The sequence below is a fragment of the Sardina pilchardus genome, chromosome 3 (genome assembly GCF_963854185.1).
Source record: "Sardina pilchardus chromosome 3, fSarPil1.1, whole genome shotgun sequence".
Lineage (NCBI taxonomy): Eukaryota > Metazoa > Chordata > Actinopteri > Clupeiformes > Clupeidae > Sardina > Sardina pilchardus.
Window position 1 is genome coordinate 11,980,111 of NC_084996.1, and position 25,414 is coordinate 12,005,524.

The 25,414-nt window shown below is 43.3% G+C and overlaps 3 protein-coding genes across 3 annotated transcripts in view; 1 reads left to right on the top strand and 2 right to left on the bottom strand.

The window, feature by feature from the left end:
- Positions 1 to 290: 290 nt before the first annotated feature.
- On the top strand, positions 291 to 15,867 carry pold1 (polymerase (DNA directed), delta 1, catalytic subunit). The gene is made up of 27 exons (XM_062531849.1): positions 291 to 843; positions 1,819 to 2,038; positions 2,807 to 2,920; positions 3,341 to 3,481; positions 4,007 to 4,132; positions 4,228 to 4,396; positions 4,576 to 4,690; positions 4,905 to 5,034; positions 5,509 to 5,675; positions 5,948 to 6,052; positions 6,293 to 6,433; positions 6,629 to 6,739; positions 7,043 to 7,234; positions 7,718 to 7,806; positions 8,533 to 8,655; positions 8,764 to 8,877; positions 9,224 to 9,371; positions 9,763 to 9,858; positions 9,958 to 10,095; positions 10,258 to 10,433; positions 10,761 to 10,913; positions 11,375 to 11,477; positions 13,881 to 14,013; positions 14,367 to 14,480; positions 14,644 to 14,696; positions 14,803 to 14,900; positions 15,610 to 15,867. Exons 2-27 carry the CDS (start codon positions 1,831 to 1,833, stop codon positions 15,695 to 15,697), a joined length of 3,345 nt encoding a protein of 1,114 aa, XP_062387833.1. The 5' UTR covers positions 291 to 843; positions 1,819 to 1,830; the 3' UTR covers positions 15,698 to 15,867.
- Positions 15,868 to 17,193: 1,326 nt separating this feature from the next.
- Positions 17,194 to 22,323, bottom strand: zgc:55558 (GTPase KRas). The gene is made up of 5 exons (XM_062531850.1): positions 22,008 to 22,323; positions 21,257 to 21,368; positions 20,750 to 20,928; positions 20,328 to 20,487; positions 17,194 to 19,219 (listed from the first exon to the last, which is right to left on the bottom strand). The coding sequence occupies exons 2-5, from the start codon at positions 21,365 to 21,367 to the stop codon at positions 19,106 to 19,108; spliced, it is 564 nt and encodes a 187-aa protein (XP_062387834.1). The 5' UTR covers position 21,368; positions 22,008 to 22,323; the 3' UTR covers positions 17,194 to 19,105.
- A 1,018-nt stretch (positions 22,324 to 23,341) lies between these two features.
- Positions 23,342 to 25,414, bottom strand: part of slc17a7a (solute carrier family 17 member 7a) — a 17,381-nt gene continuing 15,308 nt past the window's right edge. Inside the window, exon 13 of the mRNA XM_062531851.1 lies at positions 23,342 to 25,414. This exon is cut by the window's right edge and continues 557 nt beyond it. The gene's annotated coding sequence lies outside the window, so the exon portion shown is untranslated.

A 25,414-nucleotide genomic window follows, 5' to 3' on the forward strand; every position in this document is an offset into this window, starting at 1 on the left:
AAATGACATTCAACGTGAAGGCGTGGTGTCACTGATGCTCTGCCCCCATTCATATCATTACCGTTCACGAATAATCGGGAAATACATTCTGCATGGTTAGATGTGCACTGTAGTGTACGCCCAAACGTCGACTCGCATATGACTGGGAGGAGGCGTTTCCCAAAATGAGAAGCCGGATTGCCTGGTTTGGAAACTCGTGAGTTCTGCTACTGGTGGAGCCCCTGTCTGTCGATCCTTGCAGACTCGTGAGGAGCCCCAATTTTTTTCATAGGAGCTTGAAAGGGCAACATAGGCTATTTATAATGTGGCTCGCCGAGGTGCAGAAAATAGGCTACAACGTGACTTTTGAGCGTCACTTTTAGTGATGTAAAGTTTAATCGTACATGAAGGGGCAACAAGCTTTGATTCTTAGCATGTAACAGTGTCTGGAGCTACAATTGCAGTAGTGCAGGCCATTTTGCAGTTAAGTTCGTGTGGTTTTAGCCTATACCTAGCCTACAATAAAGGCAGGATCCTTCAGAAGCATCTCCGACAAACAATCTTTGTAGACAACAATATACAATACAACCGGGTAACATATTTATATGGGCCTCGTGAAATGTTCATTTTTATCCCTATCTTTATCCCCCATTTTGTCCAGACAGCTTGATTCAACAGCTGAGAATGAGCACATTGACCCTCTAAACATGGCTGAAACGACTAACCACTAAGGGAAGTTCAACTTCCGGATTTTTGCCGGGAAAACGGAAATCATTCGCAGTTCTGTAGTTGAATCTAGAGAAGTGGCGGGAGTTTCTGTCAGACAAGTGAACTTGTGGGGGAACGAGACCTCTTTGGACGAAGGTATTAAATGTTTTCTTTGATCAATCTCAGCCGTGTTATGAATCCCAGAATGATAACCGTAAGGTTGTTCGTAAAGCACTTACTTGGCGTGTCTTCGCTTGGATAGGTTATTAGGCTAATTGCTTGATACTTTGTTAGCTTGCTAAATAAAGGTTAGCCTTTAGGAACATTGTTGGAATGTTGTACAAAACTGTCTAATGTCAAACTTTCAAGAGATGTAGACGTCGATGTAGGAAGATACAGTAGGTAACTATTAAGTTAGTTGGAAGTAATCTTGATGCCGCAACAGAAGGCCTGTCGTTAGCTAAAAATTATCACAATAAAAACATTAGCTACATCCTGCTAAGAGAGCATCTTACAGCGTTTAGTAAAAGTGGCACGAGTTAACTGTATCTTACCTTGGCAACGTTATAGCTCAACATAAAACTAAAACAATCATTCAGGTATTGTTCCTGGAGCATGCGTCTTCGGGTGCAAATAAGATGCCCCTGCTGGGTTGGTAACGTTAATCAAGGATCTTTCTCGGATATCAATAAGGCAAAAGTGATGCCTTTTGAGGTTGTAACTGTCTTTATTCTAGTAAAGAGCAGAAATTAGGCACGTAGAACTGTCTTCAGATTCAGCAGTCAGAACCGCAAACTTCACATTGGTCATCTATACGTATCCCACCTTAATGCAACCTTCTATCTAATGCAATCAGTTCTGGCGACCAGTTCTGAGTGATTGTGTCTTAGAAATTTCAAGCTGTGGATCTTTCCTTTGTTACCATTTAAACGATTATGAAGAGACCACTTATTTGATGGTTGAAGAAGATGCTTTGTTATGTTCAGCATGTACTCAGGCAGGATGTTTAGCTGTAACTACTGTATGATGTTAATGTACACCAATTACTATCCTCATGGTTACAGTAGGTGTGTGTGCCTAGGTTTCTAGCTTATGTGGAGTATAATGAACAACACCATCACCTTATTTCAGGTCTCTAGTAGAATGGAGGTGAAAAAGAGGCAGAATGGAGGCTCCTTCAATGGCGGAGCCTCACAGGCCAAACGTGGGAAGCCGGGGAAGCCGGGGAAGCCGGGGGGAGACTGGGAAGACAGCCCGTCTCTGTTTGAGGAAGAGCTGGCCAACTTTGACGACCCTGACATGGAGGCTGAGTCAGGTGAAGGGCAGGCAGGCCATGATGTCATCCCAGTGGGTAAGTTAAGCGGTGGGGATGTGCGACCAGGATCCATACTTACTTATGTCTCACCTTTCTCTCCGGAACTTGGCTTTGACAGTCGGCTTCCATCTCAACAGCGCTTGCAGCATGTTGTGCTTCACTCCAAGAGAGCGAAGCTTCTATGCATTGTCTGCCATAAATATGTACTGGAAGCTGTAAGGCCTAAGTTTTTTTTTTTCAAAATGATATTAGTGTTGGTGGTTAGTGCTAGTATTAGTGTAACTGATACAGCATTGGTAAACATGAGTAATTGTACACCTCTCGCAGTATTTTCATACTTTCATTCAATTATAGGGCCAGTGTATTTTCTTCAGGATGGATACTGTTTATATCAGGGGGACAGGATTTGACTGATTGGCTTCGTCGATTAGCAAGGCACTTCCTCGTTGCCATTTTCCAGAAATATATCATGTCCGGTGCCATTTCTCCTCATGCTGATTGGTGGCTGTTCCACTCTCAGCTCATGCACGAGAATTGGTGTGGGCACGAGCTCTCTTTCTGGAACTTACATCAGTCAGTAACATGGCACTTAATTGGCTAAATAAAACGGCACCGGAAACAAGCCTGGAAAAATCTTTCAATTTTGGCAATTTTCACTAGCCTAGCATTCCCATTGAAATTAATGGGGGCGGGACTTGTTCACTTTCTCCGGTTCTTATACCTCCATGGTTTATATGCTTTGATCTGCCTTATCATCTGCTGACATTTGACCCCTGACCTCTATTCTCTTTCACCTTTGTTCAGCTGACCTGTTCTCAGCTGAAACGAATGTGAGATGGCCCCGACCAACCGCTCCACCCCTAAACCAGTACACCCAGAGCCTCGTTTTCCAGCAGATTGACCTGGATTATTATCTAGGTAAAGCAAACTTTAACACACACCATTTGTTCATTTGTTCAAACAGTGAAAGGCTTGACATTTGTTATCTACTTAGTACAGACCTGATGGCAGCTGAATTTGGTCTTTATATTCATGAAAATCAGGAAAGCAAATCATACATGTATTTGAGAAGATCCAAATGTGCTTTTCCACAGTAAACTGTGTGTGTGTGTGTGTGTGTGTGTGTGTGTGTGTGTGTGTGTGTGTGTGTGTGTGTGTGTGTGTGTGTGTGTGTGTGTGTTGAATCTTGTATGCTACATTAATTAGTGTGTAAGCCTAGTAGATCTGTCACCATGTCATTGACTTTTCCCACAGTGTTTGGATCTTGTATCATTTGCTTGTCTTCTGGGTCCAAATAAAAGTAATCAAATGTGTGTGTGTGTGTGTGTAATCGCGCAGGCTCACCAGTTGCAGGTATGCCTGGTCAGTCTCAAGGGAAGGTTCCGATTATCCGTATGTTTGGCGTTACGGATGCCGGGCACAGCGTATGCTGCCACGTGCACGGATTCGCCCCTTACTTCTACGTCCCTGCCCCTAGCGGTGAGAACACAACCTAACCGCTACGTCTGCCTGACTTCCACACTAACCTCAGAGCTGCTGCATATATTTTGAAGACTATTTTTGAAGAGTTTGATTCCAAAACGCTATATATCCATTTTTAAAAACATCAAAAAGTCATGTTATTTAATTGTGTATTTCAGGCAATATCAATAAAAATGCAGTTGTTCTGTTTTGATTGAGTAAAGATAAATCAAGTAAACATAAACCAATACAGTTCCACTGTAATTACTTGCAAAATAAAATGTAAAAAAAACATTTATGAAAATTAATTAAAATGGTGGATATAGCGTTTTGGAACCAAACTCTTCAATTTTGTCTCTGTGCTTATAGACCGTTCTGTAACATTCAATACTGTATGTTATCATAAAGTAGTTTGGGAAGCAAAGCATTTGGGTCCAAGCATTGTTTTTTGTTTTTCTTGTTGAAAGGGTCTATTGTATACCGAGTGGTTAATTGATGTGGTGGTTTTCCCCGATAGCAACATTTCTCCTCTGTGCTCAACAGGTTTCAGTCGTGCTCACCTGGCGGACTTCCAGAGGGAGTTGAACTCTGTTGTCCTGAAGGACATGCGCTCTAACAAAGACAACATCTCAACCACTGTGCTGGCCGTAGACATCACCCGCAAAGAGAGTGAGTCTCTCCGTATCATATAGTATGGCTGCTCTTTGTCCACTTGAATTTGTGTGTGTGTGTGTGTGTTTCACAACTTGTCATTTTTCACCAAGGTATGTATGGATACCACGGGAACCGGGCTCTGGACTTCCTGCGGATCACCATGGCAATGCCACGCCTTGTGGCCCCGGCAAAGCGTTTGTTGGAGCTGGGCTTGAAGTTTGGCAGCTTCCCTATGCAGAGCTACTCCCCCTATGAGGCCAACATCGATTTTGAGATCAGGTGAGTGGCCGTTTAGGGCATCACATACAGCATTGGAGGTGTTATATATAACTGGAGAGCGTGACTAATCTACACGGTCTTGACCCCCTGCATACAAGTGAATCCAAGAACAACTATTCCCCAGAAAGATGTAGTATTATCCAAAACTATCCTGATGGATTTACTCTTATAATCTTCAGGTTCATGGTGGACTGTGATGTGGTGGGCTGCTGCTGGATTGAACTGCCCAAGGGGAAGTACCGAGTCAGAGAGGAGAAAGACCCTGGGGACACGACGTCCAGGCATCCAGGCAGGGTACGGTACACTTTTACACAGTGGGCACTTGGAGTAAACTGTGGAGAGACAGAGGTGGCATGCCAGATTGGACTCACTGACAATCTAAAAGCATTTTTTTTATTTTTTTCCCATGAATGTTCAACAAAAAAATGTCAATATGGTGTAGTATTCTACTCTTTCGTTAACCTGCTCTCCCTCTCTCTCTCCCTCCCTTTTCTTCTTGTCCTTTCAGGTGTCTCTGTCTCAGTATGAGGTGGACGTTGGCTGGACAGATCTGGTCAGTCACCCAGCAGAGGGAGACTGGCAGAGGATCGCTCCCCTCCGAATCCTCAGCTTTGATATCGAGTGTGCCGGGAGGAAAGGTGTGTTCCAGTAACCTCACTGTGAATGTCCAGTGGCTGTGTCCGTAGATGTACTGTGTGTGTTAATACCTCTATTTGAATGTATGTAAGCTACATGTATGTAATGAATGAATGTATGTACTGTAAGCTACATTTCTTGGTGTTAAGGATATTGTGTTTTTTTTTATGAATTTTATGAATATACAGACAATTTGTAGACAACGCGTAAGTGTGTGAAGGTTGAATGTTTGAATGGTCTTTTGACTGTGTGTGTTAATACCTCTATTTGAATGTATGTAAGCTACATGTATAATGAATGAACGTATGTACTGTAAGCTACATATGTTGGTGTTAAGGATGTTGTGTTTTTATGAATTTTATGAATATACAGACAATATGTAGACAACGCGTAAGTGTGTGAAGGTTGAATGTTTGAATGGTCTTTTGAGTGTGTGTGTGAGTGTTTTGCTCATGTGTGTTGTGTGTGTCGCTCAGGGATCTTCCCGGAGGCGGAGGTGGACCCGGTCATCCAGATCGCCTCCATGGTGCAGCGCCAGGGGGAGAAGGAGCCGTTCGTCCGCACCGTCTTCACCCTGCAGAGCTGCGCCAGCATCGTGGGCTCCCAGATCCTCTGTTTTAATGAGGAGAAGAACATGCTGCAGGTACACACACACACACACACACACACACACACACACACACACACACACACACTTTTATACCTCTGCCCGGTCTTATTTCACTCAGGGGAAGAACTTGCTTCAAGCACACAAATACACTCACACTCACTCCCTCACTGCTACCTTTTCAGCCAGGAAGAGCAGGCTGCATTTACAGTATACACATGAACACACACTTCATTTGAGTAATACCTAGCTACACACACACTTTTTTGATGTCTTAATGTGACACTTTTTTTGTTTTTCATTTGCAGAAATGGGCTGAGTTTGTGAGAACCGTGGACCCAGACATCATCACGGGCTACAACATTCAGAACTTTGACTTCCCTTACCTCCTCAACAGAGCTGCTGCCCTCAAGGTTCGCTGGTTGGCATGATCTCTGTGTGCGGGTTGTCGTGTGTCATCTGTCTGTCTACCCGTTCGTTCCCATGTCCCATTTTGTGTGTGTGTGTGTGTGACTGTCTGCACCCAGCTACCATGACTGAATGTGCTTGAATGCCTGTGCTTCCACTTTCATAGTTGAAATTGAAATGGTCTTTAAAACCAAGCCTTCTCTATATAAAGAAGTATTTGTGTGTGTGTGTGTGTGTGTGTCCAGGTGAACCTGTTCCCCTACCTGGGCCGGGTGCGGGGCATTAAGTCCATGCTGAAGGACTCCAGCTTCCAGAGCAAGCAGATGGGCCGCAGGGAAAACAAGACTGTCAACATAGAGGGCAGGGTCCAGTTTGACCTACTCCAGGTACACGCACGCTCACACACACACACACACACACACACACACACACACACACACCCCAGGAGGGTTCATAATTCTCAGTGGTTGAGAACAGGTAGCTGGCCAGCTGAAGTATCCACAGGCCTCACTGGAAGACTGTTATACAGCTCAGCAGGATGGAGCTCTGTTGTGGTGTCTCACTTATCTGTGTGTGTTCAGGTTCTGCTGCGGGACTATAAGCTCCGGTCATACACACTCAACGCCGTCAGCTTTCACTTCCTGCAAGAGCAGAAGGAAGATGTGCAACATTCCATCATTACGGACCTACAGGTAACACACAGACCCCCACACACTCCTCTGTACTTTTGTGTAGATGCAGTCAATGGTGCATAAAGTTCAGTAACAATGTATTTTTGCATTTTGTCTTTGATTATTTAATTATTATTCTTTATATTAAAATGATTTCACCTTGTGTTTTATGTTTTTTTTTTATTATGATAAAATGATGGCATTGTAATTTATTATGATTACTGTATGAAATGCGCCATAGAAATAAACTTGACTTGACTTGTATCCCTCTTGCTGTCTTGACGTTTCTCTCTCCCCTCCGTCCCGTCCCGTCCCGGTGTGTAGAATGGGAATGAGCAGACGCGGCGCAGGCTGGCCGTGTACTGTCTGAAGGACGCCTACCTGCCGCTGCGCCTGCTGCAGAAGCTCATGTGCGTCATCAACTACATGGAGATGGCCAGAGTCACGGGGGTCCCCCTCACCTACCTGCTCTCCCGCGGACAGCAGATCAAAGTGGTGTCTCAGCTCCTCAGACAGGTACACACACACACACACACACACACACACACACACACACACACCTCTGTCACCTCTCTCACCTCTCTCATTGGTGCAGTAAGGTCTGTTATGGCTGAAGGGACCTGGTGCCTGGTGTGTTAAGAAGATGTGGAAATTGATTGTGTGTATCTTGTTGTTGTGACATTATATGCAACATTATATTCTGCCTAATAGCTAGCTCTGAAGGCAAACGGCTAACTAGTGACCAAATGCAACTTCTAAAGTTGAACTATCTTGAACTTTAAGCGCTTTGTGTTTGTAGAAGTCTTCCGCTTGCGCTTTGCTTTTATAAATGCAATGCATGTTGCATTGGTCAGTCACATTTTTCCATAGTGAAACTATTGAATTGAATCACCTACACCCAGGGTTTGCAATATAAGTGCTTGATTGGGAGCCTGTTGATGAGCCGTGACTGTGTTTGTGTTTGCCCACCCCTGCTGACCCATGACTGTGTGTTTGTAGGCCATGAAGCAGGACCTGGTGATGCCTGTGCTGAAGAGTGAGGGAGGAGAGGACTACACGGGGGCCACAGTCATAGAACCTGAAAAAGGGTGAGCGTGTGTGTGTGTGTGTGTGTGTGTGTGATAGAGAGAGAAAGAGGGGACATATTCACCCTGGGCTGTAATGGAGACTGTTGAGTCTTATATATGAAAATGGGTCATTCCACGTCATTCGTCTGAATATGAGATCCAAAATTATTTTTCAAACTGTTCAGTCCCTGATGGTTTTTCTTTTCTCTTCATTGCTTTTTCGGAGAGTGTTTCTACTGATCTCAATAAGGGAAAAAAAAATCAAGAGCCTATGTTGAGTAAAAATATGTCTTCTGTAAGCTTTAACAGAGCCCAGCCAAGAGTTGATCAAATTTTGATCAACTTTGAGGGACTGCTATGACCATGCAGGATCATCCAGACTACTCGTGGTGATTTTACTGCATGCTATTCCTATTTATGCACCAGCCTGCAAAATTTGAGCCTCCTACAAATTCTAGCTCTTGAGCAATGAGCTTGTGAACTTTGACAAAAAAAAGAGGCACAACAAATTTGGCCCTCCCCCCGTAAAACTGGCTGTTACTTGAAAAGTATTGATCTTGGCACAAAAACATTTTACAGAGTGTCTCCTGGATAACAGGTGCACATGTTGTTTTTTTTTTTTTTAGATTTTTTGAGACGCAAGTGCGTGCGCTCTGGTTGATTTGACGTGGAATGACCCAGATGTAGTCTGTGTGCTGCTGGCATGTGCTCAGACCTTATACTGTTTTGATGTGTTGTGTGTGGTAGGTACTACAGCATTCCTATAGCTACGCTGGATTTCTCCTCTCTGTACCCATCCATCATGATGGCCCACAACCTTTGTTACACTACACTGCTTCCCAAGGGACAGGGGCTTGCGGAGAAACTCGGGTAAGACCCATCTCAAGAACAGTCAAATGCAGCCTGCCTGAAGAGAGATACTTGAGGAACAATTATTAAGTGTGTGTGTGTGTGTGTGTGTGTGTGTGTGTGTCTCAGTCTCTCTCCTGAGGAGTTCATCAAGACTCCCACAGGTGACATGTTTGTGAAGCATGCGGTGAGGAAGGGCCTGCTGCCAGAAATCCTGGAGAACCTGCTCAGTGCCAGGAAGAGGTAAACGCACGCAGAGCACATCCACTATCCAACGTGCACGCAGAGCACATCCACTATCCAACGTACACGTGCAGGCACCAGGAAGAGTTGGATTCTAATAGAAATGTGTACCGTTACAATGCAGACATGAAGGGGTCGTGTCTACCCTGAAGCAAAAGACAAACATATACAATGTTCACAGTACATGCTAACACAATATTACAGAAACATGAATTGAGTTATACTGCACACTATATAAACCTGGTGGAATTATGCACAGAAACTAGAAATTAGAATAAGGTGGGGTTTTATTATTTGTTTGCCTTCTTAAAGGATTGGTGTGTTTGTGTGTGTGTCTGTGTCTTAGGGCCAAGACTGAGCTGAAGAAGGAGACTGACCCATTCAAGAAGCAGGTTTTGGATGGCAGGCAGTTGGCATTGAAGATCAGTGCCAACTCCGTGTACGGCTTCACTGGTGCCCAGGTGGGCAAACTGCCGTGCCTGGAGATCTCACAGGTAAGCTCGATGATGCGTCTGCCTTTCTCCGATCCTCAGCAGTAAATTCCTGCCCATGTCTTAAAACTTACCCATACGTAAGAATTGTAATTGCATTGTAAGAAAGCAAAACGTATTCCTTTTTGGCCAGAGCCGACTTGAAAAAGAGATTTCAATGTGTTCTTAAATAAATGTAAATGAATAAATAAATTAGCCAGGGCTCTACTTTGCAAAAGTACTTGATTCACTGAGTTTACCCTCTGATTACACACAGCATGGTTCTCTGGTGGTTTGTAAAACAGCTGACCTCTATTATGAATGTTTGTCTTTGTAAGATGAACTTGAGTGAATGCCTCTGGGGGTATATCTGTGGTGTTCTGTGACCAGCGTGCCTGTGTGTCTGTGTCTGTAGAGTGTGACTGGCTTCGGCAGGCAGATGATTGAACAGACCAAGCAGCTGGTTGAGTCCAAGTATACCATATCCAATGGTTACCAAGCTGATGCTAAGGTGACAACCTGTTTGTTTTATGGAGATAATCAGAACTTTCTACCCGTTTGTTGTTCTCGGGGTTTGTGGTTTTTCTAAGGTGTGTATGTGTGGGTTTAGGTAATTTATGGAGACACAGACTCTGTGATGGTGAAGTTGGGCGTGGCTACGGTGAAGGAGGCGATGGAGGTGGGCAGGGAGGCTGCCGAGTGGGTGTCGTCACACTTTGTCCAACCAATCAAACTAGAGTTTGAGAAGGTACCGCCTGAAGCCCCCACATGCACACAAACACAAACTTGCTGATTTTTGTTTTGGTTTGTTTTGCTTTTCTGGACTTTAAATCGTACATGCTACCTACAATTTTAGGTTGTGTTAGTTTCCTCTCTCATATCTCTCTCTCTCTCCCTCCCTGTCCTGCAGGTGTACTACCCGTACCTGTTGATCAACAAGAAGCGATACGCAGGTCTGTACTTCTCCACCAGTGCCGAGCAGCACGACAAGATGGACTGTAAGGGGATAGAGACTGTCCGCAGAGACAACTGCCCCCTGGTGGCCAACCTCATCAACACATGCCTTCAGAAAATCCTCATTGACAGGTACACACTCATTTACACATAGTAAATACACACTATAAAACGCATGCACTTTTCAAGTAGCTTGAAAAACCTCTTACCTTAGCAAGTTAGCACACAGTAATGCACCCGCTACTCATGTGGTAAGAATGTCTGAATGTCTATGTAGGTTATGTGCATTGCCACAACCACATATCCAATAGATTTTTGTTTTGTTTTGCTAATGTTCTCATAGGGGTTCCACTCTGAACAGTCTTCAACATTATGCTTGTTTTAGTGGCTGCTTTGGTTGTCTTAGGTGTGAGCACACCACATGTTAAAGGTGTGTCTGTGTGTGTGTGTGTGTTACAGGGACCCTAATGGAGCTGTCGATCACGCTAAAGAGGTGATCTCGGACCTGCTGTGCAACAGGATCGACATCAGCCAGCTGGTCATCACCAAGGAGCTCACGCGCACAGCACAGGAGTACGCCGCCAAACAGGCTCACGTCGAGCTTGCAGAGAGGTGTGTGTGTGTGTGTGTGTGTGTGTGTGTGTGTGTGTGTGTGTGTGTGTGAGTGCACGCACCCGCCTGCCCTGAGTTGTTTGTTTGCACAGTTCAGCCATAGGAAGAACTGGTTGGGGTTCAAACCTGCAAACTTGCAGCACCTTAGTTTTATGAGGCATACGCATGGAAGGAGGCTAAACCCCATGGGTGCTAGCATCTGTCGCTAGCATGTCTCTTAAGGTGCTGGAAGGGAGGTGTACTCACTGGAGAGTCATCTACTGGTTGGCTACCATTACCCCTTAATCTCAATCCAGTTCATGCGTATAGTGTGTATGTGTCTGTAAGTGAAGGGTTCAGTTTACTACCAGCACCAGTGTTTCTTGTTATGTACCTGTGTATGTGTGTGTGTGTGTGTGTGTGTGTGTGTGTGTGTGTGTGTGTGTGCAGGTGATTGTATTTTAATTATGGGTGTGTTGCAGGATGCGCAAACGTGACGCTGGCAGTGCTCCTAACCTGGGAGACCGAGTTCCATACGTCATCATTCAAGCTGCCAAGGGAGTTGCAGCCTATATGAAGTCTGAGGTGAGCACCGTGTGTGTTTGTGTGTGTACACAGGGCTCATCTTTTCCACCAGGGGCGAAGCTATAGGCGGGGCAGGCGGGGCAGCTGCCCCTGGGCCCGGGCCCTTCCCGAGGGCTCGAAGGGCCCTTTGCACTTCGTCGAAGACGCGAACTCAATCTCCCCGAATTACAATTTTTACTCTCACCGAACGTGTTGTAGCGTACATCACACATAATTGCATTACATACGTGGCTAGCCTATTTATATATCTAGCATTTTAGATCTACTATTTTATCATGGTGGGAGTCATGACTCAAAAAATACCAGTGAAATACAAGCTGTCTTGTAATGTAATAGTTAGTCATGTTCTTTTAAGATAGCCTAAGCTATGTTGTTAAGGCTTGTATTTGTTTAATCATGTTTGTGTAATTTTTTAACAACTGCAGTGCATGATGGGTATGATATCTGAAGACTTGTTGAACGTCATCATCAAAATTCCATTGTAGTGAACAACGTAGGCTATAGGCTTCACGGGATGTTGGTAATAACTTGTTCTTATGCCAAGCATCAGCCCCGGATCATTCTCACACAATTAACGCATAATCTATCGTTTTTATGAATGACAATTCCAATAATCGATCAAACGAGAAAGATCATTATAGCCTACTGTACTTTGTGGGCTCTCTCAATGCTCGTGACTTCTACAAACTAAAGCATAATTTGGAACGAAATTATGAGCATGCAGTAGAGACAGAGAGGCAGGTTCCAGCTTCACTCTTCCGCTGTCAGACCGCATAGCCTTTATTTAGGTGTCATCTGCCCAGCTAACTACGGAAATTCTAAATAAGATGTGAACAGTAAGTGGCTGCTTCACGTGATGTCCGTTACCGTCCGAAATTCGGCAAGATTATCGCAAAATGTGCAGAACATTTGAAAACAGCTATGAGGCAGGTTCCACCTAGCTTGTCATTGTTGACATCTTCTGCCATAAGAATCGTTTTAAGAAAGGTGGCTAATGATGATGGCAGCAAAGACGAGGGAAGGCTAAAGGAGGTGGCAGATCAGGTTTCCAGTGATTCACCATTTGTAAGCTGAGGTTGGTAAGAAGACTATTTTACATTGGCTGCACTCACTGTGAGTAACTTAGCCAATTTATTTATTAGCTAGCCTTATTTTACCATCTGGAGAATGGAGTCACAAATTAGACTATTCTTGTGAATGCATTCCACTCAGATAGCTAAGTGGCTACCAGGTTCAAAGCAACAAATGAAGGCTGCTTGTAATAATACAAATATTGTGATATCAATATGGTGCAATCAAACGAGCTACAGCTGGTAGAGCCTTCAGCCTGGAGCATGACCTGCAAAAGGGCATTATGAGAACCGTTCAGACTCTTCTTAAAGTGACTGCACCATTTATCAATATCAATATCACAATTGATCAAAATATAAAATAATACATAAGCAATTTGCATTACTGTAGTTGCTTGTGTCACATTTGTGTTATCATTCAAATGTTATGATGCGTGTTGGGGGGCTGAGCGGGGGGGGGGGGGGGGACGTATGGGGAGGGGGGCCCATCAACCATCTCTGCCCCAGGGCCCTGTGTGCAGTTGTTCCGCCACTGTTTTCCACAGTTCCAATATTCCAGTCCCTTGGGGTGTACTACGAATCTCGATTAGTGGGTTAGCGAGGTATGTTGCGCTCAAAGCCAGGGTATGCTGTCATACGAAAGTGGATTTGTTAGCGTTGCTGTATCACCATGGTATCTTATGCTCGCAGTTATAGAAAAAAGTCGAAACGTAATTTATTCTGTGCTCAAGAAAAGAAAAAAGACCACCCTAGATTTTGCTACTGCTCATAAATGCGGAAGTAATCATTTTCTAACCTATGCATATGCACGTTTCCCGATTGGTCAAAGTCACCCCAACCACGAGAACGCGCACAGATCTGAGCTGAAAGCCTAGTTTGATGAATTCATCCGTGGGTGAGTTTTGTAATACCACTCAACTCTGATTGCGACTTTCGTATTTATCGATCCAGGTTATCCAAAGAAAGCCTGGTTATGTTCAGCGAGATTCGTAATATACCCCACAGGTGTTTTCAAACCAAAATCAGAGATTTGTTTGAAAACACCTTCTTAAGGGTTAGAAAACTACTTTGTCCAATGCTGCCCCCATTGTAAAGTGTTCTGCCTACATCCTCTATGTCCACCTTGTGAAACCCTACTTCCGTCTGGTTTTCATCTTCCATCCATTCTGTACATAATAACATAGTGAGTGCAGTCTCAGCAGGATAACTAGAATGTGATATTCTATACACACTACCGGTCAAAAGTTTGGGATTTGGGATTCCATTCCACTCCATTATAGTGCATCGTGGATGATAACGTGTGTGTGTGTGTGTGTGTGTGTGTGTTGGTCAGGACCCCATCTATGTGCTGGAGAATAACATCCCCATAGATACCCAGTACTACCTGGACCAGCAGCTGTCCAAGCCTCTGCTCAGGATCTTTGAGCCCATCCTGGGGGAGAGCAAGGCTGAGAGCGTCCTCCTGAGTAAGCTTTCACACACGCACTCATATTTTCATTTAGTCTCACACACACACACACTTTAACAAAACATCACCTATATCTGCACATTCAGTTCTAAAGGCCATTGTACATTTGTTGGCATGTACATGTCTATGTAAAAGCAACACGTTTTCTCTGTGGTATGCCTTTACATATTGATACCTTCTGTTACAGAATCAGTTCAGTGTGTGTATGTTCTTGTGCAAGTAAAAATGCAAAGGTAGTCTGTGAACCAAGTTCTCTCTTTCTCTCTTTCTCTCTCTCTCTCTCTCTCTCTCTCTCTCTCTCTCTCTCTCTCTCTCTCTCTCTCTCTCTCTCTCTCTCTCTCTCTCTCTCAGAGGGAGAACACACACGCTGTAAGACGGTGTTGACGTCCAAGGTGGGGGGGCTCATGGCATTCGCCCAGAAGAGGAGCACCTGCATAGGTTGCCGAGCGGTGCTCAAAACTGACGGTTAGTGAGCTGCAGGTGGCTGTGTGTGTACAGTATGTGCGTGTGTATGTACAGTATGTGTGTGTGACTGTGCAGTATATGTATGTGTGTGTGTGTGTGTGTGTATGTGAGCAGCTGACTGCCTTCCCTTATCTTATGTGGTCTTCTTTCTTTTTCTCTGCAGCGGCAGTGTGTGATTTCTGCAAGAAGAGGGAGTCTGAACTGTACCAAAAAGAGGTATCACTGAGCGTGTTCCCATCTGTGCGCTGTACATGCCTGAAATTGTAGCGTTAGTCGATGAAAACATGCCTCAACGTGTGTGTATGTGTGTGTGTGTGTCCAGATCTCGCACATGTCGTTGCTGGAGGAGCGCTTCGCTCGTCTGTGGACGCAGTGCCAACGTTGCCAGGGCTCGCTGCACGAGGATGTGCTCTGCACCAGGTACGCCAACCCTCGCAGGGCTCCGACTGCACTGCTGCCCACACTGGTTTCAGCCCCGCCACACACACGCACAGAAAGATGCGCGTCGGAGATTAGATTGCACTAGCATGGGCAAATATGCATGATGTGGCGCAGACTGGCAGACACTGTTTTAGTCTTGCTAATCTTTCCAGTGAAAGTGAATGAAGGAATAGTGCTGGAATCTTTAATGCAATATTTATTTATGTATTAATTATTCATGTGGCATATTTATAAGCCAGACAGGAATGTGTTGGGACATTAACGGTTATAATACCTTAGATGATTATATTTGATCATTCTGACCTGAGTCATGTTTGACACAGGTGCCAAGTGATTAGTCTTATTGGCCATATGTGAATTGTTGTTGATATGGCTATCGCAACCAATGTTGGGAAAATTGCTTTTGTTCTTGAGTGTTTGAATAGCCTATAATTAACCTGTGGTAAACTCATTTAGATGGCCAGAAGCCCTTGGCCTCACAAACCTTGACCTCATTTCACTTTGCCAAACCAATGGCTGGCCTCAGCGTTCACGCTGCATGAAGTGGACTGTAGCCCTTTTACAGTGACTTTGCATTGGGTAACATGATGAGCTGTGTGGACGGTTTATCAGAGTGACATCTTATGCGTTTTGACGATGGTGCTTCCTGTTTCCTTCTTTGTCTTCCTCCTCTGTGTCTCTCTCTCAGTCGAGACTGCCCCATTTTCTACATGAGAAAGAAGGTGCAGAAGGACTTGGATGATCAACAGAAGCTTGTCTCTCGTTTCGGCTGGTGAAAGGGCAAGGTGGTTCTTGAAGCTCTCTTCTCGAGCTGTCTATTCTCTCCCTCTCTACTGTGAAGAATGTGGGACTGTCTTTTTATGTAAAAAGATTCAATATAATGATGACTATATTTACACATGGCTCTTTTCTATGATGAGAATACACTGCGTTTCCTTTTGTAAAACTGACTCCGTCTCTTCACTATTATAGCTCAAGGGCTGGTTTTTTGTACATGGATTTAAGCCTAGTCCTTAACTAAAACAATTCCAGTATATAAAACTGTCCGCAAGTGTTGTATGCACTTATTATATGGCTCTCTAGAATGTTGAGGGAGCTCCCATTCACTTTGAATGGGCCTCTCAACGTTCTACCGGTCCGTTATATTTGCATAATGACCGCTCCGAAGGTATAATGACCGCTGCCAATGGCAACGGGTTCACTCCGCTAGTTGTTGCGGAAGCCACGAAACGGTAGCCAAGTCATTGCTAAAGACACATTGAGATAAGTTTATTTTCTCGTTTTGGCAAGTAGCCATATAATAAGCGCGATAATGTATAGAACGCCGGTCATTATCTGAAAATAATTCCCTTCAGTACGAAGCAAAACCCCTCCGCTGCGCGTCGAGGTTCTGTCCGTCCTGTCGGGAATTATTTTCCGATAATGACCGGCGTTCTATACATTATCCCTTACGTAAGCATGTATACTAGGGTTCTCTGCTTTCCATCACTCTAGAACCATTCCAAAATGATCAATGAAGGTCAACAACGGTCAACCCAGGTGTGTACATACACACACACACACACACACACATAGTGTGTCCATAGCCATTTCACAGCAACCATGCACTCCGCTTGCATCCGGTCACGGTGTGTGGAAAGCGGTGCAAGGTTGCGATGAAGTAGGGTTGGTGAATACATTTCACCTTTGCCAATTAAAAACCAATTAGTTTTCATACACTCGTTAACTTTCAAACCATGTTTTCGTAAGAAATAAGTCAATCAGCAATTATTTTGCTAGAGTACACCACTTGGCAAGTTGCTGGCTGGGTTTTCACCATTATCAACTTATTTGGTTCGGCCTTTGCAGGGCAAGTCTATTAGATTGTTACTTTTAAACACAAACCCGTGTCATGAGTCAAAGTTTAGTGTATGGATCTAATACATTGGTGACCCGCATGCTCAGCGTCTGTCCATTAGCCAGATCTTTCACGCAGAGATGAAATCCATCATGAAACATTCAATCGATGGTTACTGTACATCAAAGAATGTTTTAAAAGTTAGCTGGATCAGTGCCAAATCCTGTTTCGTGAGACCAGGGCCCTGCTGAAGCTGTATGCGTAAGCAATGAATACACTGGAATAATATTCTGAACTTGTCTCATCCTGACCATTTATTCAAAAACCTAATACACACACACACACAGATCAAACCTGAGTGAATAGCGAAGTCCTTCAGCATGGTTTAAAAGCTTTTGAATGTCAGCCTTCAGAGAAAAGATTAAGGAGGCTGACTTAGTTATCCAAAAATGTTTTTATTCACAAACAAAGGTTGCTACAACATCTGATCACTCTAAGAGGAATGTTTTAGGTCTGGATCCCATGGCAAAACTGATGTCCTTTTCCTAGAGACTGTCCATGGGTCCTGTTGCAGCCATGGGAACACAAACTACTCTACAGACATTGAGTCACATGATTCTTTCTGAGGTCCGCTGACAAGAGTGCTCTTTAAAACACACACATACGCACAAAACCTCACGTTCCCACATTAATAGCATTCACACAGTAGTATTCTAACTCATAAGAAAGCCCAATTTCAGAATTCCCCCAAACCTTTCAGTGGCAAAATTTCACCTCTCCCTTTTGGGAATCGCCTTGCCTAGATGTTCAAAAAGAAGCAAAAAGGTAGGACACGGCTATATAAAAGGTCAATCCCACACCCCTCTGCTCTTGCCTTCCAATCATGCTCACTCAATTTACATTTAATGCTGTGAGGATTGAGGAAGTATTCAACCAAATACTCGCTAACCGCACATTTCCACAGAACTTCCTGTTGGGCGTTAGAAACATGTGCAAGACTCACTTTCTGTCCTCTTATCACTAACCCGTGGGATGAGCAGATGATGAGCCCTCAGAACCAAAATCCAGGTTTTATTTCAATGGGTGCACAATGATTCAAGTTAATGAGCTGGATCAAAGTACGTTAACATTTTTTAAGGGAAAGCTGGTAGATGTCTCTGATACATCCCCACCACAGTGAGTGTCTTCTCCGGGTTTAAGGCCATGAAAGCCATTGACCAGGCCAGGTGCACCTGCACCTTCTAGCTTGTGAACCCACTTAACAGAGATCTAATCAGCAGTAGTTGGGCAAAGATCAGAGACCGACAACAAAGTGACCTCTCCGCGCTCCCCCTCAAAAAAGGGATCAAGAGACACTTCAAAACTGACCAAGCAGAACTGTTCTGCTGGCAAGCGGGAATGTCAAGCCAACGCGCCAAAATATACCCAACTACTGCTAAAACATACTTCCTTTCTCTTCAAAGGCCCATTCCAGCACATCACAGTTCCTCTTTAGAGACACCATCAGACTGCAAGGTTGGCATGACTACAACAGTAATCCTTGGCATGTCCTCTGATCTAAAGCCCAAAATAAGACTGTAAGGTGGTGCATAGAACAGTCACCCCAGGGAGTCATTTCTGGAGTAGCTTTCCAACTGCGTGGGGGATTGGTCATGATAAAAGTCAACCCCAAATAAATACAGTTGGAGCTTGTTCCTGTTCATGACTGGATAACAAAATTGTACAAGTACAGGTCCATCCACAGTTGAAAATTAATTAGTCTAGGACAGGTATTCCTAGAACATTGCAATTTCAACAGAACTGACCAAGATGTGCCTTCTCTTGCACCTACTCAGGATTACATATTTCAGAGTTCCTTACAAACAAGTTTGTTCATGATTATTGTAATAATCTGGCTGGCTGCTCATCAAAAGCCATGGGGCTTGGACCACCGCCAGCAGCTAAAATCAATGGAACAGACCTGAACTTGAACAAAAATCTGTACTCACTAGTCACTCACTGTTCTGAGTCAAAGTCTTGGAAGTCAATCAGGGATGGAAATGGGCAACAGACAAAATCACTGTGCCAGTCTTCATTCTGTAATTGTGTGTGTATGTCTCTCTCCAAAAACTCATATTAGACACTTAAATCAACAATGTGTGTAAAAGTGAAACGAGTCTCTCTGTGTACTCAGTATGTGTGTTCTGCTGCAAACAGAGGTTGTGTGCAGGCAGTATGCACACTGTGCTATAGAAGGGGTTTATGAGGATGTCAGCATATGTAAAACACTATAGCAGGGTGGTGTGTGTGTGCGTGTGTGTGTGTATGGTATGATAAGATGTTATCAGTGGAGATGCGTAGTGCGGTGCTATAGCAAAGTGCAACGTCTCTGTGTGTTTTTCTTGCTCTTCTTGTTGCTGCGATTCGTCTCCTTGTATCTCCTGATTTCCCTCACAAGGGAATAAAAGGCATCCTCCACACCCTGAGCAAAAGAGAAAAGGGGTTGTAATGTTTTCATATTTCATAATAACATTAGTTAGTTGGGATATCGCAATTGCAAAGCATTCCCTACAATTCAATAGTATTTACACATTAAAAGTATTTACACATAAAAATTCTTTGTGCAAGAGCATACACAGGGGGTTGGACAAAATAACATGTGGTCCCTGTTACTAAGTTTTGCCTTCTGTCCTGAATTACACTTCCCAGAGCTAATTTTTCTTGTTCTTAACATGCCACCATGATTTTAGACACAGTTCCTCTCGAAACGTTGAACAACTCGGCAGGTTTAGGTACCAATACCCAGCCATTCACACTCAAACATTTTGAAAGTCAGAAACATGGGGCCATGTCTTTTTTTCAATCATAAAAAGAGAAAGTTCTTTAAGGTTATTACATTACAAGTACAGAATGTATGCAATGCATTACATCGATGTACCGCTGGTCCAAATGTTGGTGGAAATATGAGGTTCGAAATATAACATGTTCCTTTTTTCTGTCCAACCCCAGTATACGGCTGCTTTGTGTTAGACACAAACAAAGCACTGACGTCTAAACTGACCTCTGAAGTTCGCCTACAAAAAAGAACCAATGCCATCTTTGCTCATTTAAGGAGATCCGGGTGTTAATTGAAGCCAACTACTGCAAGTTGCATTGCAAGTTAGCTCTGTTGCAACAGGTTTAACATATCGAAGATCACAGTACCCACTCAAAGGCCGCAGACAAAAGTGTGTTGAGAAAAACGTCTGCATTTCAGACATCCCTGCGAGAGTTTAACAGGTGCGATAATTCAAAATCCCCTTGTTGTTTTCCCATAGAAAAAAATTGCAAGATACCGGATTTCAAAGATGGCAGCTTTTTTCTAGGTTAACTTCAGAGGTCTATTGGAATGTGCAGTTTAAGATGCTACTATTTATTTCCTTGCAAACAGTTTAAGACTTTGTCTAAAATTATGCCATATGATCAAAACAAGAATGCATTTCAATGCTTTGATATGGTCAACATCGCTCCAACTACCACCACATTCTATGGCCTGATGGCCTTGTTCAACGTGAAAACCTCTGTATGCATGTTTCCAGTAATCCGTTTACCTGTCGTGTTTTGGCAGAGGTCTCCACGAAAGGGATACCGTAGCTGCGAGCCAGCTCCTGGGCCTGCCGCGACTCCACGGAGCGGGTGCTGAGATCGCTCTTGTTCCCCACCAGGACCATGGGAACGTTCTCGCTGTCCTTCACGCGGTTTATCTGTTCTCTGCGTAGACACAGGCGAGTCAGCTTGTCAACAAACATTTAAAACTGCTACACACATACATAGAAGTTGTTGAGGTGAAGATTATGAAAATATAAATTTGGCTTAACTACAGAGGTGAGCCGTGTTGATTTCATATAGGGTTTGGTGTGTTTACCCCATGTTTACCCCTGTCTCTACTGAGAGACTTTCTGTGTGTGTGTGTGTGCCTGCGTGCATATGGTGAGACTTTCTGTGTGTGTGTGCCTGCGTGCATATGGTGTACCTGTAAAGGTGTACATCCTCAAATGATTTGATGTTGTTAATGGCAAACACACAGAGGAAACCCTCTCCGGTCCTCATGTACTGGTCCCTCATGGCGCTGTACTCCTCCTGACCTGCAGTGTCCAAAATGTCCAACAGGCATGTCTCTCCATCGATCACCACCTGCTTCCTATAGGAGTCCTACACAAACACACACGTAACAGTTATTTTCTCTCTGACACAACCACTCAAGTTGTTGAGGCTTTACGGCAAACATGCACAAGCAGATAGCAGTCTAATCATATCATATAAACCCATTGTCATAGAGGTTAGTCTACCAAGGACATGTTAGTAACACACTGATTTGATACGAATTCAACTATATTTTTGACCTAAGGTAACGTTAGATATCACCAACCTGGCAAATGGTTGATTTCACACACACACACACACACACACACACACGAACAAACAAACAATCAAACAATCAAACATACACAAACACACACACAAACATACACAAACACACCTCAATTGTGGGATCATATTCGTCGACAAAGTGGTTCTGGATGAGCTGAATAGTCAGAGCACTCTTTCCAACACCACCAGCTCCCACAACCACCAGTTTGTATTCGGTCATCCTATGGCGGGCAGAGACGAGAGAGCACAGATAAAGTTAAGTGAGCACCACAGCCATACTAGATATTCTTGGAATTCATGCTAAATGAACGACTTGAGCAAATTAAACTAAAACAAACAAACGTTATCGTTAATTGTGAGCACTAGCCATATTTCCCCCTCCCCAAGAGAAATAGTCTTGAAGACGAAAAGATACGCCAGTTTCTCTTCCCCTGTCAATCATTTAACATTAATGGTTGACATTTCACTGTTAACGTTAGACGCAAACTGCTTGCAAAGTTAACATTAATTTACACACTAAGCATCTACTTAACGTTAACATGCACATAAAGCGTGTGTCTGCTGATGATAAAGTATAGAATTGTCGAGAGACATTCTATAAACATCTTGCTCGCTAAACATAAAAATCACAGCACCGACACAGAAGGCGGCTAAGATCTTTACTCAACTAGCAAACTGGCTAGTTAGCGGGCTAGCTAACGTTAGCTACAAACTGCAAGTGTGGTTCAGACATGACCTGAAAACACTGAGCCGGAGTTTGACCCACATCCGATAGCTTCAAGCTAACATACACTATTGCTTTTACAACAAACAACTTCTTTACAAGAAATCATATAGAACAAAACAACAGCAATATTTACCTTCAATGTGCTTTCTGGTAATTTCCCCCGATTAAACTCGCCGTGATTTGAGAATGAAATTATGGAGCTAATCAGGGAGCCACATAGCCTGAATGCGTTCTTCCTTATTAACAAGAAACCAGCAAACGTTACTTCAAACTTTACAAACGAATCAATTGTCTTCTCCGCGTCGATGAACCCATTCGTAAATCATGGACACCAAAGTAATTATTATTTCAAGAATCCGACAAGGAATTTGTGAAGCCGGAGAAATCGGTAGTGGCTCTAGCTTTTTTCCAAAGCTTTGAGATTCATTGTGGGTGAGAATGGGCGGGACTTCATAGGCGAACAGCCATTCCTGATCAAGTTTCTTACATGAGTGTCGATGTAATTGGAACAAAATTGACGAAAGTATAGACCACCCAATTACTGTGGGTTGTATTTTACTAATTCCCATTTATTCTCCGCCTTCGTTGTGAATGTACACCAATGAATAAAGACTATAGGCTAAATGTAAAGGATGGACGTGTCTAGTTGCAACTCAGATTTATTAAATGGGTGTTTGGAATGCTGTTCAATGAAAATACATGTATGTTTTCCCCTTTGTTTTTTTATAACACATTTAAATAGTTAATTCATAATCGTATACATATCTTAACAGTGCCATTCCCCCATTGCAACGCAATGACAAAAAGTGGAAGATAGTGAAGAATCCCCAAATCTGAAATTCCACCCTTCAAACCGCACCCTAATCCCATCACAGGATTGGATTAACCAATCATATTCGCCATTACAACTGCCATCATAGTGAGTTTTGATTGGTCTATTTGGTGAGCTCTGTACATGCGTCGGGATTTTTAAAAATCAGATGTCTTTCAAAGTTTCACCACAGAATGTCGCTGCTTAAGTTATTTTTCGTACAATTGAATCTCTCCCTCTCTATCGGACAGATGGAGGGAGGATTATCTTGGTGATTTCAGGCAAAGATTAGAGGAGAGCAGATGCACTCAGTGGGCGGAGAGAAATAGAAATGACAGAGAGAATGAAACGATGGAAAAAACTGTATAATACCATTGGAACCATATTGGTCAATTTTACCCTATGGTTACAGTAGGCTACATCATATCACCCATAGCCTGTGTCGAACACAGGTGGCATGCAAAGTTTGTGGGGCTCAGGTAGCCTAAACCAAAGTAATGAGGTCATGGATAGGCCTATGTTGCCCTGGGAGTAGCCTATACACATACCGATAAAGAGCGTGCCTTGCTGGAAAAACAAGCCGTTTTGATGAAAAAAATGTAAATGGAATGTTTCACTTTATAGGAATGATTGATACCGAAAAATTCACAAAAGTATACATTTATACATCTCTGAATCTTTATTACAGGGATCATTGACATATACACATTTTATACACATATTCAACACATTGTTTTTTTTAGTATTAATGTTTCTCCTTTTATACATTTGCATTCAGTCCACAAATAAGTAACTTTTTTCAAAAAAAAAAAAAAACATCAGCTGAGAAGACCACATTGAGAGAACAAAGAGGAAATATGAACATAAATAACATTTATATATTTAAGAGAGAGGAGTGGAGAGTGCATTGCATGTCAATCATATAGTGTTATTATCTCTCCTCTGCCTGATCTGAATTTGCTACGTCTATACATTTAGTGTCCGACTACCTCTATATGTTTGTATAGACAGTTTTCCAACCATTTTTTAAAACGACTCCCACCTCATTTCTTCGAGCAAAGTGTGTTATCAGCTCTCTCACCACAAATATGTCTGTGGTCGCAAATGGAGTAAAGAACCACAGAATAAAACATGTAAGATTTTGCACTCAAACACAAGGAAATACATTTGTAAAATGTGGGGATGTGTAGAGGATTCCTCCTGGACTGTCTTCTGGGCATACAATATGAATCGAATGGGCTGTGTAACATTTAAACGTACCCGTAGGCATTAGAGCCAGTGACAGCACTGCAGATATACTGTTGTTTTGTAGGTGCTTTTATGCATGTACACCCCCTGTGACAGTTCCCCCTTCATCCCACACCCAAAGCTGCACCCAGGAATAACCCAAGACTTTAACTTCATAACATCTATACTTAAACTTCAACACTCAAACACACATTCAAATGGGCTTTCTTCCCCCTTTCTATTGTCTTTGGACACCACATAATTCAGCATTCTCTCTCATATACTCACACATAAACAGGCACACAGAGATGTAACATAAGAGCATACGTTGTTTTCTGTCTGTGTATGTGCGCATGAACGTTGAAGGGACAGGCATTGTAAGACAAAAAATACTGTGCAGATCATCTGTGTACCATGACACGTTAACAAATGGGACAGTATATTTCTCTCTCTTTCTCTCTCTCTTTCTGACACACACACACACACACACACACACACACACACACACTCACACACACACACACACACAAGTGCATAGATGTATACACATCACCAACTTAATATACCCAAACTCACATACAGTACACTAAAATATAAGAGAGAAAGGGACATTTAGCATAATGTTATGGAAAACACAGTTGGTGGATCCAGTAGACATTATGTAGTTTGACCAATGTGAGAGAAGTCCACTGCTCACAATTTGCAAGGAGAGTGTGCCCAGCTCTCAACACTGTATCTACAGTACCTACCTACATACATACATACACACACACACACACACACACACACACACACACACATAAAAACATTCACACAAGTAGCATTCAGCTGAGCCTAAGTGTGTTTGCTCATTGAGCAAAAGGCTCTAGTACCACGTCTTACGGGATCACCAGAGCATGACCTCGGCCCTGACGCTAATTCCGACCTTTTGTCTGACCCTAAACTCTCTAACAACTTACGGGGTACCCGACCAATGACCTCAAAGCTCTTTACCACGCTTAAGTACGCAAAACCACGTGCGTACAAATAGGCTTCACCCCAAACACACACTCACACTCACACACACACTCGCACGCACATATATACATGCATGTACATAAACACAAACCCACAGACACAAGGTATATATCTCTCATATTCTCATTTTAAGTGCATAACAGTGATTTTGGCAGACAGCCTAAATTACTGAATTATATACACATAATAGAGCACCATCAAAGGCCTGACTGCCACACATACATAGCGTGGATGCACACACACACACACACACACACACACACACACACACACAAACAATACTCACACAACCTCACAGAACAGGAAAAGATCACTGTCCACCAAATTCATTATTTGCTGCACCCTTAACATTATACGCATAAACCCAGACTTATAAACATACAAAATGATTACACACTCTCTCACAAGCCACACAGGTTAGCTGTGACGACACAAGTTAGGACAGCCACGAGGGGAGACTTGGGAGGAATCAATAGTCAACACAA

What these genes read in the sequence shown, in the direction of transcription:
- pold1 (XM_062531849.1), top strand. Translation starts at nt 1,831, where the DNA reads ATGGAGGTGAAAAAGAGGCAGAATGGAGGCTCCTTCAATGGCGGAGCC. An exon ending in CCATCATTACGGACCTACAG is followed by an intron (nt 6,740 to 7,042) that starts GTAACACACAGA and finishes CCCGGTGTGTAG; the next exon opens with AATGGGAATGAGCAGACGCG. An exon ending in GAGGATGTGCTCTGCACCAG is followed by an intron (nt 14,901 to 15,609) that starts GTACGCCAACCC and finishes TCTCTCTCTCAG; the next exon opens with TCGAGACTGCCCCATTTTCT.
- zgc:55558 (XM_062531850.1), bottom strand. Translation starts at nt 21,367, where the DNA reads ATGACCGAATACAAACTGGTGGTTGTGGGAGCTGGTGGTGTTGGAAAG. An exon ending in AATATGATCCCACAATTGAG is followed by an intron (nt 20,929 to 21,256) that starts GTGTGTTTGTGT and finishes GTGTTTGTGTAG; the next exon opens with GACTCCTATAGGAAGCAGGT. An exon ending in GAGGATGTACACCTTTACAG is followed by an intron (nt 20,488 to 20,749) that starts GTACACCATATG and finishes GTGTCTACGCAG; the next exon opens with AGAACAGATAAACCGCGTGA.